The sequence below is a fragment of the Enoplosus armatus genome, chromosome 23, assembly GCF_043641665.1.
Source record: "Enoplosus armatus isolate fEnoArm2 chromosome 23, fEnoArm2.hap1, whole genome shotgun sequence".
In the NCBI taxonomy this organism is placed as follows: Eukaryota; Metazoa; Chordata; class Actinopteri; order Centrarchiformes; family Enoplosidae; genus Enoplosus; species Enoplosus armatus.
The window spans coordinates 7,620,614-7,633,869 of record NC_092202.1 but is presented as its reverse complement, the minus strand read 5'-3'; the positions used below and the strand labels follow the sequence as shown (position 1 = coordinate 7,633,869).

The 13,256-nt window shown below is 40.4% G+C and overlaps 1 protein-coding gene across 1 annotated transcript; it reads right to left on the bottom strand.

The window, feature by feature from the left end:
* Positions 1-2,538: 2,538 nt before the first annotated feature.
* On the bottom strand, positions 2,539-9,501 carry LOC139305681 (carboxypeptidase Z-like). Its single transcript, XM_070929604.1, has 11 exons — positions 9,372-9,501; positions 8,873-8,902; positions 7,916-8,290; positions 6,070-6,291; positions 5,755-5,987; positions 4,858-5,019; positions 4,589-4,747; positions 4,246-4,381; positions 3,924-4,063; positions 3,692-3,791; positions 2,539-3,192 (listed from the first exon to the last, which is right to left on the bottom strand). Exons 1-11 carry the CDS (start codon positions 9,472-9,474, stop codon positions 2,834-2,836), a joined length of 2,019 nt encoding a protein of 672 aa, XP_070785705.1. The 5' UTR covers positions 9,475-9,501; the 3' UTR covers positions 2,539-2,833.
* Positions 9,502-13,256: the final 3,755 nt, after the last annotated feature.

The window sequence follows — 13,256 nt, the reverse complement described above, 5'->3', positions numbered from 1 at the left end:
ACGTCAAGTTTCAACATTCCTGAAAGGGGTTAATTTGCGGAGCAATGGAGCGACCTTTTCTTAGCTAACTGACAGATACACTTACTGTACCTGCAACTAAAATATGTCCCATAAAAGCTCGAAATTTCACAAAAAAAATCCACCTGTGAGATTCTTACAGACTAATATAAAATCACATTTCATTAACATTAACCGACATCTTTAGACATGCACTCAGTGTACGACTTGAGGATTTTATGGATCTCTTGATGCCAGATGTATGCTCACAGCATTAGACAGCTCATCATATATTCATTAAGAGCATTTTTCTTCACCGCAGCAAATGGTAATGGCTTTCAAATCATGAGTAAACCCAGTTTGTTGCTCTCATCTATCCCTGCCCACATACAGTGAGATGCTTACATATATATATACTACATTGTCAGTTGCTAGCCTATTATTACTTTCTACTACTTATTACTACTTGCCCAACCTACAGACTTCAAACAAGTCTCACCTGTAAAACCACTTTGGAACAGTTGAGCTTCAATGTTCATTCTTCAACTTAGAAACAAACAAAAAAAACATCTCAACACAAGGCCCACTTACTTGTTGTTTTTGGAGCTTTCAGCCACATCTTGTGTCCTGGTGGATAAAGTGGGCAATAACAACTACTGAACTGACAGTCAACAGACACAACAGCTGAGCAATTTATAATATTACCTCCATTACTATACAATGAATACTATTAGGGAGATTGTCCTCTCTGCAATGTCTGTTCAGTATATAATGAAATTCCAGTGTTAACATACCTGCATCTCGTGGAAAAAGACTTTGTTGATGCCATCTGATAGTCTACTGAAAGCTTGAGGGTTATTTGTTTCTGGGACAATGTACAGAACCTTCCAGATCTACTATAGATGGAGGTCTCTCTTCTGCTGTTTGTGATGCTAAATCATGTGCTTGTGTTTTGTAAATCCCTTAAGAAGCCTGGTAATTTTTTTTCACTGACTTCCACTGGTCATGGGTCAACAAGCAGACTTTTCTCTATGATTCTGAAAAAGTATTCCTCGACCTTTATACGGGGGTAATTTGCTTTTCCCATGCTTCTTTCATGACCTTACATATAAAAATCTTAAGAGCTGTTTTGTTTATAAGATTTGGGACTTCACTGGACCCTGGGGCTGGCAATGCTCTTGCACGCTTTATTCCATTTTGTACTTCTACTATTGTTGTGATCTTGTCTCTATTTGGTGCTTTATTTAGGTGACTTTGTCTTGTGTTGGTTGTTTTTTAGCTAAATGTGAGAAATATGCCTCAGCTGTTTATCCTTTTCTTTCATTTGGTTGCAGTGCAATACAGTTTTCATCCTCTTATTCAGGTCTCCACTGGTGAACTGCTTTTCCAACTGCACAGCTCTGTTTTCATGCTAATGCCTTGACTTGATACTCTGCATTAACTCCATTTGTTAAGACTCTCAAAACAGAAATATATCCCAGTGTTTATTTAGTTTCTTGCTTCCTTGTCTGTCATTCCATACCATTTCGTGGTTTTAAGGCTATAGGAGTATCGCAGGGACTTGTACAAGTCAAAACATGCTACTTGAGCTTCCCACAGCAGGAAGTATTTAAGGCATAGATTAGCTCTCCCATAAAACTGACAGTTGGAAATATACACAAACAGAAATTAGGTTTAAGTTTACACAACATCCTCCCTGCTCAGGTGTGTGGGAGGTGGGTGTGTAATTATATACTGACAGAAGTTTCAGTGATTGTCCTGGATTAATCAGGTCATAAAGGGATTCATGTTGAGTGCAGGTTGTAGCTGCTTTAAAGAGAAACTCAAAAGTAGTTCAGTGGTTCCCAAACTGGTGGTTGGGGTAACAAGATGAAGCTGAGATAAAGCTGTTTCCCAAGCTTGGGTTGCTTTTTGAGGAACAACTGGATGCTTTTACATTTTCAAGCCTCTAAAAATAAGTTTAAAAAAACAACATTCGGAGAAAGGTTGAAAAGGCTGGGAAACACTGGTTTAGAAGACTGCAGTTGAAGATTTTTAAATACTTTTAAAAATATTTTCTAAAAGGAAATAGGAAATAACTTATTTTATAGTACACATATTTCTTGTTTATCTGTATTAAATGAAGATGCACTGCAACGACTGAATGATAAAAGCCAAAAAGAGGAAATCTTTTAGTCATACAAAACTCTGACTCAGCATAAAGACACACCTGCACAGCTCTGTTTCTACTAATCTTACAAATTATACTCTGTGTGGAAGAATAACCAGACTCAATGGTTTGCAGTAACTTGGGCCAGATGTTGGTTCAGCCTGCCCCCTAATGGGCACCTGGTTTCATTACATACTAAAAACCTGAACCAACAATACATTTGGGACATAAATGATCTGAGTACTCTTTTTAGGCATATTTATTTTCCTTTTAATTGTGTTTTTTAAATGTTGTTCTGATGCATTTCATGTTTGAATGTTGCTGTGAAAATAAACTTGCATTGTGTGGTTCAGTCCAGTTGTAAGGAAGAACATTGTGACCATATACCCCAATAATTTTAATGACATAAAAGCTCTTTATTTCTGCTGTAAAATTCTTATAAAAGTCTTTAACAAACTTGTATTTCATCGTGGTCATTAACTGAATTTATGTTAGTGGAAAGGCAAAAGCTTGTAAGGTGCTTACATTATAACTTCAAGTACATGTAGGTTAAAGTGTGAAAGCTAACATGAAGACCAGCCAGCTAGCTTTGACACTTTACTGCAGCAATAAGCAGCACATTCATTACATGACAGCTCGATTTATGTAGAAAGAGACACTATTCCTCCACTTCTCCCATTAAAAGCTCTAATAGTGTTTGAGCAGCCATGTTGGCGCAGGTCCTCCCGGCAGGACAAAGTAGTTCCACCACCAGGGCTTCTCTGCTCTCTCCTCGCGGTTCTGGCTCAAATCAGCCATCAGGGTGTAGCGCTCGTACTGATTATAGGGGTCAAAGCGGTCGTAGGTGCCCATAGACAGGATGGTGATGTCCTCTTCTTGCATGTCGGGCTCTGGAGCAGCTTTCTGCAGCACAAAGTCCACCCGGCCTGCTGTGTGCATGAGAGGAGGAAGGTGGACTTTCTTCATAGATCTGGTGTAGCCCGGGGCCGAGGCGGTCACAATGTGGATGCCAGGGTTGAGGAGGCGCCAGTAGTCTCCGTTTTCAGCTGGGCAGGGAGAAGGAGTCTGAGCGTTTAGACTTATAACATTACAATACATGCTTATATCTCACCAGTTTTACACATGAAGATCAGTTTACTCATTTTCATTAAATGTGGGTTTAATGACCTTAAATGACAGACTTGATACTTGTTTGGTTTTCAGGCACTTCCAGTCGAATATATAAAAGCTGTCAGAAAAGTCTGAGTTTCCTAGTTGCAATTACGATTTTGATGCTGACATGAATGCTGTTTACAAGTATTAAACTGGTAATAACAGTAGCCTAGCTCCTACAGTAATGCGACATAATGTACAGTAGGATGCAGTGTTTTTGGTGACCCATTATGGACTAAAAGTCAGGATATTACCACCTTTGCTGTATTTATTTTAACCATTCTTTTATACTCTATCTCTTGAATGTCCCCTAACTTTATGGAAGTGTGATGCTAAATGGCTGGAGTGCAAAACTAATGTCATAGCTTTGGCTAATGCAATACAATGGATTACCTGTGGTAACGTCATGCCGTATCCCTCTGACTGATATCCGCACACCTTTTATTGCATTTCCCTCATCGTCTTTCACGATGCCTTTGATGCCTTGATGGGCCTGAGGGACAACACAAGACAAGTCGCTTACAAAGAATCATCTAATACCAACTCTAAGAATGACAGAGGATCAGTCATCATCCACTGATAAACAAAAGAAAACAGCAAAACATAAGCACAATCATGCTCTTACTGCTTCCATAAATGTGATCAAAGCCTCGTGGTTTTCATGCCAGCCGATAAACAATTCCTCTTCAGGGGGGAATTTATCGCAACCCAGCTCCACGGTCACCTCAAAACAGTTGGTGTGAAGATAGTTGAAGTCTTGCATGCCTGACCGGAGACAAAAACAAAACCAGAAGTCCACAAGAAGCTGTACTGACCTTTCCCCTACACCTCTCAGGGGTTTCCTCCTCATAGCTTCTGGTCTTATAGCGACCTCTAGTGGCTCCATCTAACATTTCACTTTGTATTTCAGAGCCAGAAATCATCCCAACTTCACTTTTTAAACTCACCGCCTGCAAAGCTGGACCACTGCGCTCCATTGATGATTCCCTTCTGACTGTTCGTACGAGACGGTCCACACCGGGCATTTTCATAGGACATCCTTTCATGGGCATTTGCATATGTTCTCGCGAGAAGCTTGAAAACCTACGTGAGAAAAACCTGAGGGTTACTTCTCTAATGAGAAGATAAACATTGATTAAGATTATGATTATGTATGGCTAAACACATCCTAACTTGCCAACTTGTTGTAGACTTTTCAGACTTTACTTATTGTTTGCAGCTATTATTCATGAAGGCAAAGTTACGTCGTCCTTTTCTTCTTTTATTCTGTGGATTCAATGCACTTTTCACCTGATCGTCCGGCGTTGGGGAGAACATGTTGTGCTCCAGCGGGTGTTTGGACAGGTCGTAGGGGTAGGACACCACCAAGTCCCCGCCATGGAAGTTAGCGGAGAGCACAAACGGGATGGAGCGGATCCATTTCATGACAGCGTAAGTCTCTGGTGCAACCTGTATTGCAGCATTAAGACTTATTCGGACCAAGAAATTAAAGTTTGTTTTATTAGAGAAAACATAATATTCTCTGACATGACACATATGGATAAGGATTCATACTGTACCTTACCAAACCAGTAATAGTCTGGGATTGGGACGTGGTCGGTGCGGTAGCCCTTTTGTCTGCGTCGGTTGTAAACTATGGACGTCAGATCGGGGAAGTTTCTGTTTAGGTCGACGTTCTGAGCATTGTTTCTGCCGATGTTCCAAGAATCATATCTTTGACCCTGTGGGATTCACAAATGTATGTTTCAGAAAATTAGACAAACATTATTCATTTAAGTATTAATGATTTAAATGAATATCTGGACTTCTAATTTTAACAGTATGATGCAGTAATTGATTGAAATTTCTGGTTGACAAGGGCTTCAAAAAAAAGTGATAAATCTCGAGGGCAGCACAACCTGATTATAAGTGGAAAACCTCCACTCTTATTCACTTACTGTTGGTATATTTATTGACGACATGTCGGTCTATCAAATATCAATTTTATCTACTTACCTGGATGGCAGTGTGTGTGTGTTTTATCAAGATGTTTCACTCACCAATTAGCCTCATGTTTGTGGCGCGTGTATGTAGGTATTTGGCTGGAATGTTGCTGGAATAATAATGCCGTGAGCAAGGGTTCAAAATGCTTCTTTTTTTGTCCAAAGCCCAAAAATGTTCATCAAAACTGAATTTTCTGTTGATTGACTATTCAATTTATCGATAATTTAAGCAGTAGAGTTGATACATGCTAAAAACAAAGCAGAGTGCAACAGAGTCTGTAGTGTGAGTAAATGCATGCTTCCTCTTTTGAGAATGCTCTGCACTCATGTTACAAGGTATTTTAATATCTTATGAGCTCAGATATGTTCCACGTGTTGATAATTAGGATATTTGGTTGGTTTTCCAAATGTATTACAAAACAAATATGACTCAAAGTGCAAAGTGATAAATGTATGTAACCGTGGAGAACTGACCTCCCCCTCATCATCACCGTAGTTATTGTCCTGGATTCCAGAAGAAGCCACCTCGTATCCGTCAGGGTTCATGGAGGGCAGAATGTGGATGCGGGTGGTGTTGATGAGGGTCTGGATGCGCTCGTTCCCCAGCAGATACTCTGAGCACAGGTGCTGAACCAAGTAGATCAGCAGCTGGCGGCCCAGGACTTCGTTTCCATGCATATTGCCGACGTACTTCATCTCTGGCTCGACTGCAGAGGGTCACATTTACAGTAACTGGTCGAACTTCATAGATAATGAAAAAGGATGCACACTTTCACGAGCTTTACTCACGCAGTTCATGTTCGCCTGGGTTGTTTGAGAACTCGATCACGAGCAGATCCCTGCCCTCCATACTGCGGCCGATGCTGTAGGTTCTCGCTATGTCGGAGCATTGTTCCTCAGTTTTCTTCAAGATGCTGATCATCTGAGCGTTGGAGTGATACGTGAACTGTATCGTGGTGGCAGGCTCCTCAGGAGGAAGTTCCATGCTGTCAACAGCCTCTGCATCCTGCTCTGCGGTAGAGAAAAACATGGCTTGTCTTATCAGTTTTGGCTCCAACTAGTGACCAGCCATATCTTAGATCTGTCAAACAAAAATGCTGTCTCCAGAGCTGCCAGGCTATAAATAGGACGTTTGAAGAGTCTGGTAAGTTCAGCAGAAACCAAAAAGAGAGCGTGGAAAGTCGATGATCTGGCCTGAGGAGCTGAATGTGCTTAAATCAGCTGACACTGGTAAACCGGCTGATGCCCGCCCTTATTTTTGTATTCACGCTTAGCAGAAACCAGTAATAGCTCCAAACTCACATGGAACATATTAAACCTTCGTGCTGCCAGATTCAAATAACCTAGAAGGCTGTATCTGTCAAAAACTCTCACTTCTGGTATAAATGCACGATTTGTACGGTGCAAAACTGTTATTATAGGTTCAATCTTCTTCACCTGCAACAAGAGCTTACGTGTATAAATGACCCTTTCACATTTAACAGGATTTAGCCTGTATGCCAAGTACATGAAGGCAGCAACTTCTTCTCCAAGAAAGATTGAATCTACGGGATAACATGTTAAAGCAGCACACATTTCAGAAGCAGGAACCAAAGAATCTTTGGCATTTTTGCTTGGATAATGACTTAGACGATCAAAATAGTTGCTATCATTAATACTTATTAATGGACTGATTGTTTCTAACAGCTTGCTTGTTAATGGCAAGCTGCTATACAGTGTGGCACCAGTATTTTAAAAAGCAGCTTCAGGCTACATCATTTACACATTATTACATGAACTCACACTGGCCCTGGTGTTATAGCCATGATGTGTTTTCTTTCCAAATGACCACATTAACATAAAGTGAGGTGAAACATTGCACCCACTTTTCACCAACATGCCTTTTCCAGCATATGTGCGTATAGTACAGCACGCCAAGTTATGCACATGCTGTACAGTATTACTGTGTGAAGAGCTTGAGGTCACATGATATCGGTTGAAAATTCATATGAATATGGGAATAATTAGACAGGTCCGACCTGCTGCCAGACATCTGAAACAAATTCTACATGGCAGAGATAGTTTTGCATGGCAATAAAACGTGAGACAGTAGTGCAGGTTAAGACAGAGTAGTTCATTTCATTGGGTGACTTCAACAATTTAATGACCACATTGTACTGTACACAAATGCTATAATGATATCACTACATGTTCTAATCAGTTCCTTCTTTCCTGCTTAAGTTCCTCCTGTTCATGCTCTCATGTGGCTCACACATGATTTCTGTTGCGAGTGGCAGCAAATTGTCTTTATTTTTATCGTTAGAAACCTGTTTTTGACTTTCTGAATTTACAACAGTTTTTAGACAATACTGTCAGACAATGTGTGCCTTTCTGTGGTGCATTAAGGCACTGTTTATAACAACCAGCTGCTAATGAAACCAGTCACAGGACCCAGTGTAAGTTGTTTTTATGTGGGGAAAAATTCTGAGGTGAGCCACATGAGCATGTGTGCAAACCAGATGCCTGCTGAAAATGTGAAAAATGCTCTATTGAAACTCACTTGCAGATGAAAATAAAAAGGTAAAAAACAACATTTTAAATATTAACAAGGATATAATTAGTCAAGGTCCCAATAGAGATGATACTGTACTCTCACCTCTGAGGCCCTCCAGCGGGTCATAACATCCCTCGTGGTCACTGACAAAGAAGCGATCGCAGTCCAGGAAGTAGGGCCAAGCCATCTCTATGGCCTCGAAAGCGTGGCTGCATCTTTTACGCACCCCCTCGCAGGTTGCGCGACAGGGCTTCAGCACCTTCTCCTTCTCGCAGCGCGGAGCCAACACCGAGCAGCCCAGCATGCGGATCTCAGGGTTGCACTCCCCTCCGAGCAGAGACTCCACCACGCTCATGAGGAGGTACTCGGCGCCAGCCTCGGCATCTTCGCGGGTCTTGTGGCCCAGGATGTTTGGGAACATGGTCTGAGTGTAGGCCATGTCGTCGCAGTAGGACAGTAACACATCTGTGCATTTGGCTGAGGTAAAAGAAAGGTTAGGGACATTTTAAAATCAAACCATACCTCAGACTGATCAGCAGGGACATGAAATAGTGCAGAAAACAGAAGGAGCAGTTATTCACACCAACAGCCAATAGTAATCTAACATTATCAATCTTTTTTCTAGGGATCGAGACTGAATCAAGAGCGTCACTGTGCTGTCTTCAATCATCTGGCCCCAAATATTTCTATTATCTCTGGAAATTAGAATTTGAATATTTCATAGCGCCATTGATCATCTAAAAATACACATGATGGTCTTATGGCTTTCGGGGCCAGATTATCCATTATGACTACGCCCAGTGATGACTTATGATCTCATCCTTTTTGTTGTTAAAAACACTGACTTAACTCCAATCCACTGGGATGTAACTGTACAAACACTCGACCTGTCAGGGAGGTTTAGAGCCTAATCTCTGGTGTGAAAAATGTGTGTTTTTTAGGCTCAAAAAGTCAAAGAAAAGCTGACATTTACGAGTCAAACAGTCCAGAGAGACGATCAGCAGCTACAACATGAGCTGGATGAGAACCCGCTCTTCGTCCAGGCCCAAGGGTACTTACGTTTTTCTTCCACTGTTGGCTTGCACAGTCCTGCAAGACACATCAGTATGTCATTAGCTGACACTGTGGCGGACACTAGATGGCAGAGTGGTTTCTGTAAATGTGGCCTACAAAATGCTTGATCAACCTCTGGTCTTCAGCAGCTTTCTAGAAAACTCGGTCTGTCTGCAAAGTACCATTAAATCACAAGAGCTTCCTGATTCTTTACAGGATTATAGATCTGGAACATTAAAGTTGAAAAGCATGCCTTCATCTAGAATATTAATACCATTTGACAAGCTATAATCCAACATCTAATCATGTGCACAATAAAGTTTTTGGCTTTAAGTTTTCTAAAAAGTTGCATACAAGCATTTTTCACAGGTTTTACTGCATAAAAGTCAGCTTCTGGATCTAGAAAATCTGCACATGAAAAGATGCCCTGTCTAATTCATGTAGCAGGTCCGGATGCACGTATTATAATAAAGTATGTATTCACATAAAGCTGAAAAACTTTTACCCCGAAATCCTGGGTCGCACCGTGGAGGAGCACACGAAGCGGGGACCAACAACTGCAGCAGGATCAGCAGCATGATGCTCGTTTTCCGCGGTTTATATTCCATTTCGATGTGGCACCTCACACACGGAGCCAGAGGGTGTGTGTGTGTGTGTGTGTGTCAATTTCTCTGCAGAACTTCCCTCTCAACTTCCCTCAAAGCGACTTTATTACACGTATTACGGTCAACTATCCGGTTACAGAGGAAATGACTGTGAGGTGAAGTAGGGACGTGCGTGAACATATGAATGTCGATTTTGCCAATATGGCGCTCATTTTAAGTGAAAGTGACAAAGTGGCGTGCAGCGGGAACATGTTGCCTCTCCCGCTTTGGAGTTTAGTTGTTGACTTTTTATTTAAGGGAGGTTTTGACTCTGGAATAAAATTAATGAAAATGTAAGTGTCCCCTTGGATAGATATTTATTAAATAGTCTCAGCTTGTCTTCTTCAGTCACGTGACTTTGTGTGGCCAATTGCACGCACCAGGTCCTTAATTGGCACGTTGTCAATACAGGTGCCTGTTGCGGGACATCAACGTAAAGAACTAAATATTAGCAGTTTGTTTGAAAACTTTCTCTTCACTTGTCTTGATTATGTTTATGACATATATAGTTATTAGTGTGTGTATATTATTAGTGTTAAAATCACCTTTAAGGAATAATGATCCTCAGTGGCTATTTTTTAAATGTTTTTAACTGATGAAACTTCAAAATGTTTCATGTAGCATAGAATCATGCTTATACCAATAAACCAGAGATGAAACTTAATTGTTTTTGAGGCTAATCTAAGTTAATTTAGGTTTAACCTTAAACAGCTCCAAAAATACAACTTCCTCTTTTCCCTTTTTAATCACATCACCTTAATATTTTGGTTCCATGGAAAATGTGAACCATATCTGCACTACCTGTGGCCTGCCCTAACTACGCTGACAAAGGCTAACTACCTGTAGCCTCATCCTGACCTCAGTACTGTGTATGTTACTCTGTGATTCAGTCAGACAGCATTCCCTTTGCAAACCATTTGAGAAAAGTTGAAACTTTATTTTAATATTTGTACCACTGATGGTGATGTGTAGTCCTGACATCACCCACTGGTTTCTGAAAGGACATTTTAGATGATTAAGTCTGGGTTATTTTGAGTGAAGCTTTACCATTAAACTCCTTCTTAGAGCGAGAAAATCCAACATTTAAACAAAAGGGAGGAAGCTTGACTGCTGCTGAGTGGGTGGGAGCTGCAGTCATCCCCACTGGCTGTGATAGGCTAAGACACCTGGCAATCAAGCAAACATATTCTCCTTAATGGAACAATGATTCTCAAAGTGATTAGCAAGATAGTCATGAGATGGAGCAAAACCTTTGATTGTCTCAAGAGAAGACTTTGAGATGATTTCTTTCAAGACTGAGCCGAGGTGATTGCCACCTGACCTGATTTCTTGTTTACACACACAAAGATAAAAAAGAAATCCTGGAGACTATCACACACAGAACATGTTGTTACAGCTACCTACATTTTCTAAGTGAGCTTGTTTTACTCATTCAACTAATTATAAGGTCTTCTCTCCTTCACGCTGAGCTGATCTGAATTAGCATAACGAGAAGCATGATTATTCATCATGCAGACAGGCGCAGGACCCCCGGGTTGATGACTGGATAGAGTATCTTGAGATCAAATTTGTCCCTCTGGCTGTAATGAGTGGAGTGAGCTGAGAGGTGCGAGCAAGAGTAAAGTAGAAATACTACTGTATCCTTCAGCTAAATCAGGAATATGAATTAGATCTTTAACATGGTGATTTATTTAGCAGATTATTGCCGTGAATGGATAATAAAGCCTTCTGGGAGAGATGACACCCTATAGGAGATGTGCATAGAGAAATACTTACAGAGTGATTTTGATCAGATGTCGCTGCATTATTAAAAGAAAGAAAATTAATAATAAGAACTCTTACATTTAACAAGGCTTACATTCATTAGGTGGACAGAAACCCGTAACTGCTGGATGTGTGAAAAGCAACTTGCTAACATCCACCTGTTACGGTTTTGTGTCCACCTAATGAAGTTATGGTATCAACTTACAAGGTTATGTCATTTGTGTTCACAACCTGTTTCCACTGCCCCCAAGTGACCAAATAAATCAGATATTGCTTATTTACTTTGGTTTACAGCCATAGACTGCATAAAAGAAGAGGACATAGCCACTGTGATGTCACCAAATTGCTTGCAGACAGCTGTTTTAAAGCCTGGAGTTTGGCATTTTGGCCATCATCGTCTTGGTTTTTTGGAGCCAGAAGTGACCATATTTGGACGAGAGGTTGGAGCTGGATTTCTCAGTTTCTACACAACCGGACATCTTTATGCAACCAGTGGAGACGCCCCCTGCTGGCCATGAGAAAGAATGCAGGTGTACGGCTTCTGCATTGGCTTCGCTTTTCAGGCCCAGTTTTGTTTACAGTACGACCAAATACCTGCAAAACTAATGACCAATAGCCGCATGCTTACATCTTAAACATGTATGCATGACTTTGAACACGGTAAACATTGTACCTGCTAAACATCAGAATGTTAAGATTGTCATTGTGAACATAGAAGATGATGATACAAGATGTCAGGCTCCAACAGTCCTTCATTAATGTGGTGTGCAGCACCAGCAGTCTGGGTTGTGTTCCTCTGAGGTAAACTACTTCAAATTCTCCTTGAGCTTCATCATAAGTTTATACTGAGACTACACTTGAGTTTCAGAAGATAGTCATGTAGAACATATAGTTTCGAGAGTGGGGTGACGCTCACTCAGTTGCCCTTTTAAACCTGAGCAGCAATGACATATTTTGCTATGCATACATTTTCCGTTTGAGCAGTTTTAATCACCACTTCCTCCTTTATCAGTTTCTGATGATTGGGGTTAATTAGACGATGTGTTGATATAGCCAAGCCCTGCTTTCAGTACAACCTTGAGCTGCTTTTAGCATGAAACTGCTTGTATTCAGAGGTGCTAGTTGAGCAACAAAAAAATGGAGATTCCCTCATCACTGACTCAGAATAAATCAGAATCAATAATCTGCAAAAATGATCTTTGACCCCTCTCTTTAATTACACTTAGCAATAATGCTGCTGCAACAGAGATTGCTCATGTGACACCACAGTCATTTTTTATGCTGTATATCATCTGCGATATAATTAGAGCCACGAGGCAGATAGAAGCAAAACAACAACAGCAATGTGATGCAGAAAGACTTGGTGGTGAACGAGGAATCAAAACAGTTTTATTTGGGAATAACAAACGAATGTTTCCTTACTTGTATCCATCAATTTCAGATATTGAATATTACCTGTAATTTTTCCACAATCCTCATCTATCATTTGAGTAAAAGTCCCACTATTTGCCATTTAGTGTGCCAGACTTTTAACTGTACTGCCTGAATTGAATTTACAAACTTACAAATTAAATCGAAGGGCATTATCTAGATTCAATGACATTACTGTGAACATTAATATTTTTAATAGCTTTATAATTGACAGATTTTATTGCACAGATTCCACTAATAGCTAATCACACTGCCAAAGAACAGCAAGTGGCTCACAGGGGGGAAAATACATGTGCATAAAGTACATCCATAGAAACAGATTTTTAATAATAAAGCAGCTATCCTGGTTAAAGTATAGAACAGCTGGAAAAGTCACATATTCAAATCTGGCACAAACACAAAACAGTGTGTTTAAAGCACTTTGAGCGCATTCCTATGCTACATCACATTTCTCCCCCTTTATCTAGACAAAAGGTTGTTTCTGTACAGTGCAAAATATATAATAACATCATGTAAATATCCATAGAAACATTTTCTCCAGTCAACTGGCA

Excerpts from the sequence above, each read along its gene's own strand:
- LOC139305681 (XM_070929604.1), bottom strand. The coding sequence starts at position 9,474 with ATGGAATATAAACCGCGGAAAACGAGCATCATGCTGCTGATCCTGCTG. Across the intron at positions 4,382-4,588 it reads CCCCAACGCCGGACGATCAG|GTTTTCAAGCTTCTCGCGAG; the intron begins GTGAAAAGTGCA and ends TTTCTCACGTAG. Across the intron at positions 3,193-3,691 it reads ACGGCATGACGTTACCACAG|CTGAAAACGGAGACTACTGG; the intron begins GTAATCCATTGT and ends CTCCCTGCCCAG.